At 61.3% G+C, this 2,734-nt stretch overlaps 1 protein-coding gene across 1 annotated transcript in view; it reads right to left on the bottom strand.

Annotated features, from left to right (window-relative positions):
- PLXNB3 (plexin B3) overlaps nt 1-2,734 on the bottom strand; it is a 47,719-nt gene that overhangs the window by 5,116 nt on the left and 39,869 nt on the right. Inside the window, 3 exon segments of the mRNA XM_075071306.1 lie at nt 508-674; nt 941-1,028; nt 1,292-1,462. Of these exon segments, the coding sequence (XP_074927407.1) occupies nt 508-674; nt 941-1,028; nt 1,292-1,462 (426 nt within the window).

The following is a 2,734-nucleotide window of genomic DNA, read 5'->3' as shown; positions in this document are numbered from 1 at the left end:
AAGCGAGAGGGGCAACCAGGGGGCTGTGGTTTGGAGGGGGGGGTGCTGGAGGGCCCTACCCTGGAGATAGCTCGGTGAGGGCTGACCCAGCTCCTGGTAGGGGGGCCGGGGGCTGGGCAAATCTCCGCATAGTACTAGGTGGGAGGGGTCACCGGGGGGGCTGTCAGAAGGAGTGCCGGGGGGGCTGGGGTCAGGTAGGGGCGCCGTGGAGCTGTGGGTTCAGGAGGGGGGGCGCTAGGGGGCCTACCCCTAGATAGCTCGGTGAGCGGCTGACCCAGCTCCTGGTAGGTGGCTGGGGGGGGCCTGGCGAATCTCCGCATAGTACCTGGGTGGGAGGGGTCACGCGGGGGTGCTGTCAGAAGGGGGGACGCGGGGCGGGGCTGTGGGTCAGCGAGTGGGCGTTGCCGAGGAGCGTGGTCAGTTGAGGGGGCGTTAGGGGCCCTTACCCGTGGATTAACGACCGTTCCGCTGGGTCATCCCGATCTCTCGTCCAGATTATAGTCTCACCTTGACGGAGAGCAGGCGGGTGAGGTAGATCTCGGGGATGGCCGTGGGTCGCTCCCGCAAGCTGCTACGACGCTGTTGCTGCTTTGGGGCCTCTGGCTCCTCTGTCGGCTTCACCAGGTGCCAGAGACGCAGCCCCCCCTCCTCGCCGTCCTCCAGCATTGGGGTGTCTGCGGGGGTGGAGTTAGTCTGGATCCCCCCTGGATTTCTCTCCCCTTGGGTCTGTCCAAGGCCCCCCAGATCCAACCCCCTGGCTTCTCCCCTTGGTTCAGTCCAAGGTTCCACTGCCCCATATTCGTCCCCCACTTGGTTCAATCTGAAATTCCCTCCACCACCCCCATGCTGCCCTTGGTTCAGTCCAGGGTCATGGCCAGGACTCCAGATGTGGGCCAGCAGGCCTGCGCCATCTCCACAGCGAGGGGGGGGCGGCACTCACTCTCTCCGGAGAGGAAGCTCTGGTTGGGGCTCTGGGGGACGTTGTTCTGGAGCCGTGCGATCAGCCCGACCGTTGCCCCGTCCGGAACCTGGGGGAGAAAAGAGCTGGGGGATGGAACCCAGGCGTCCGGGACCCGAGACCCCACTCCCTACCCAGAGCCGGGGAGGGAACCCAGGCGTCCGGGACCCGAGACCCCACTCCCCACCCAGAGCCGGGGACGGAACCCAGGCGTCCGCGACCCGAGACCCCACTCCCCACCCATAGCCGGGGAGGGAACCCAGGCGTCCGCGACCCGAGACCCCACTCCCCACCCAGAGTCGGGGAGGGAACCCAGGCGTCCGCGACCCTCACCTTGTAGTGCTGCAGGGTGTTCAGTCTCTTCCACCCGTTGTGGGTGACAGATGTCAGGTCCTGGTCAGACAGGGTCAGGTGACCGGCCACGCCCGAGCGCCACTCTGGGGGGCAACAGGGACACGGTGTGAGAGGGGCCCCTCTGCCCCCCAGCCACTCCCCATGTGCACACTACCCCTACCGCAAACCATACACAGGGCGTGGGGCGCTGGAAGAGGCCCTGCCCCACAGACCTGCCCTGCCCCCTCACCCATTCCCAGTGTATGGGCCGGGGGGGCACTGGGAGAGGCCCTGCCCCACACAGACCTGCCTCGCCCCCTCACCCAGGTCCAGTGTGCGGGCCGGGGGGTGCTGGGAGAGGCCCTGCCCCACACAGACCTGCCCCACCCCCTGTGACGTTATTGGTATAAACTGGGACCATATAGAACATGGGTTGCAACCAAGCTCCTGTAGTGGCACCAAATCCTACGTAAAGGGGGTCAGATAAGGGGTCTAAGAGCAGGTTGTGGGTTGCTGGTTAGGATTGTGCTGTCTGTGTGTCTGTACCATTTTGTAGTTGAAGTTATGAATATTGGCTGTGTACTGTCTGTATTTCAAACTTGTGCTGTGTTACTGGGAAAGGTCCCAGACAAGTTGGTGTCAGCTCAGCTTAGCCTGCTTGATGGCCCATTAAGGACCATCAGCTACACAACTGACCCATGGAGAGGAGGCAGATCCGCCTTGTGACTCAGCAGGGTGTGCAGGGCCTGGCCCAAGTGACTGCAGACTCCACGTTGCTGTAACTTTCCACAGTAGGAACAAAGACGTGTCCTTACACCTGGAAGAGCCTGTATAAGGCGGAGGCCTCATCTCCATCTTGTCTCCAGTCCTGCTTCCTACCTCTGGAGGGACTTTGCTACAAGCTGAAGCTCTGCACAGGGACTGAGGACCCATCCCAGCGGGGGATGTTCCAGAGACGTGATCTGAACCTGCAGTTCACTCCATCACTGCTACAAGCCTGAACTAAGAACTCTGCCATCACGGTGTGGAATTGATTCCAGTTAACCAGTTCTAGCTCTCAGCTCTAGCTTTTTCCTTTGATGAATAAACCTTTAGATTTTAGATTCTAGAGGGTTGGCACCAGCGTGATTTGTGGGTAAGAGCTGACGTGTCTATTGACCTGGCTCTGGGGCTTGGTCCTTTGGGATCGAGGGAACCTTTTTCTTTTACTGGGGTGTTGGTTTTCAGAACCGTTCATCCCCAGGACGGTGGCACTGGTGGGGATACTGGGAGACTGGGGTGTCTAAGGGAATTGCTGGTGTGACTTGTGGTTGGCCAGTGGGGTGAAACCGAAGTCATTTTGTCTGGCTGGTTTGGTGCCTTAGAGGTGGAAAAACCCCAGCCTGGGGCCGTGCCTGCCCTGTTTGAGCCATCGGTCCTGAACTGGCACCTCAGTTGGGTCCC

This window comes from Chelonoidis abingdonii, chromosome 11 (assembly GCF_003597395.2).
Source record: "Chelonoidis abingdonii isolate Lonesome George chromosome 11, CheloAbing_2.0, whole genome shotgun sequence".
In the NCBI taxonomy this organism is placed as follows: domain Eukaryota; kingdom Metazoa; phylum Chordata; order Testudines; family Testudinidae; genus Chelonoidis; species Chelonoidis abingdonii.
The sequence above is the reverse complement of the archived record's forward strand: the minus strand, read 5'-3'. Positions and strand labels throughout refer to the sequence as shown.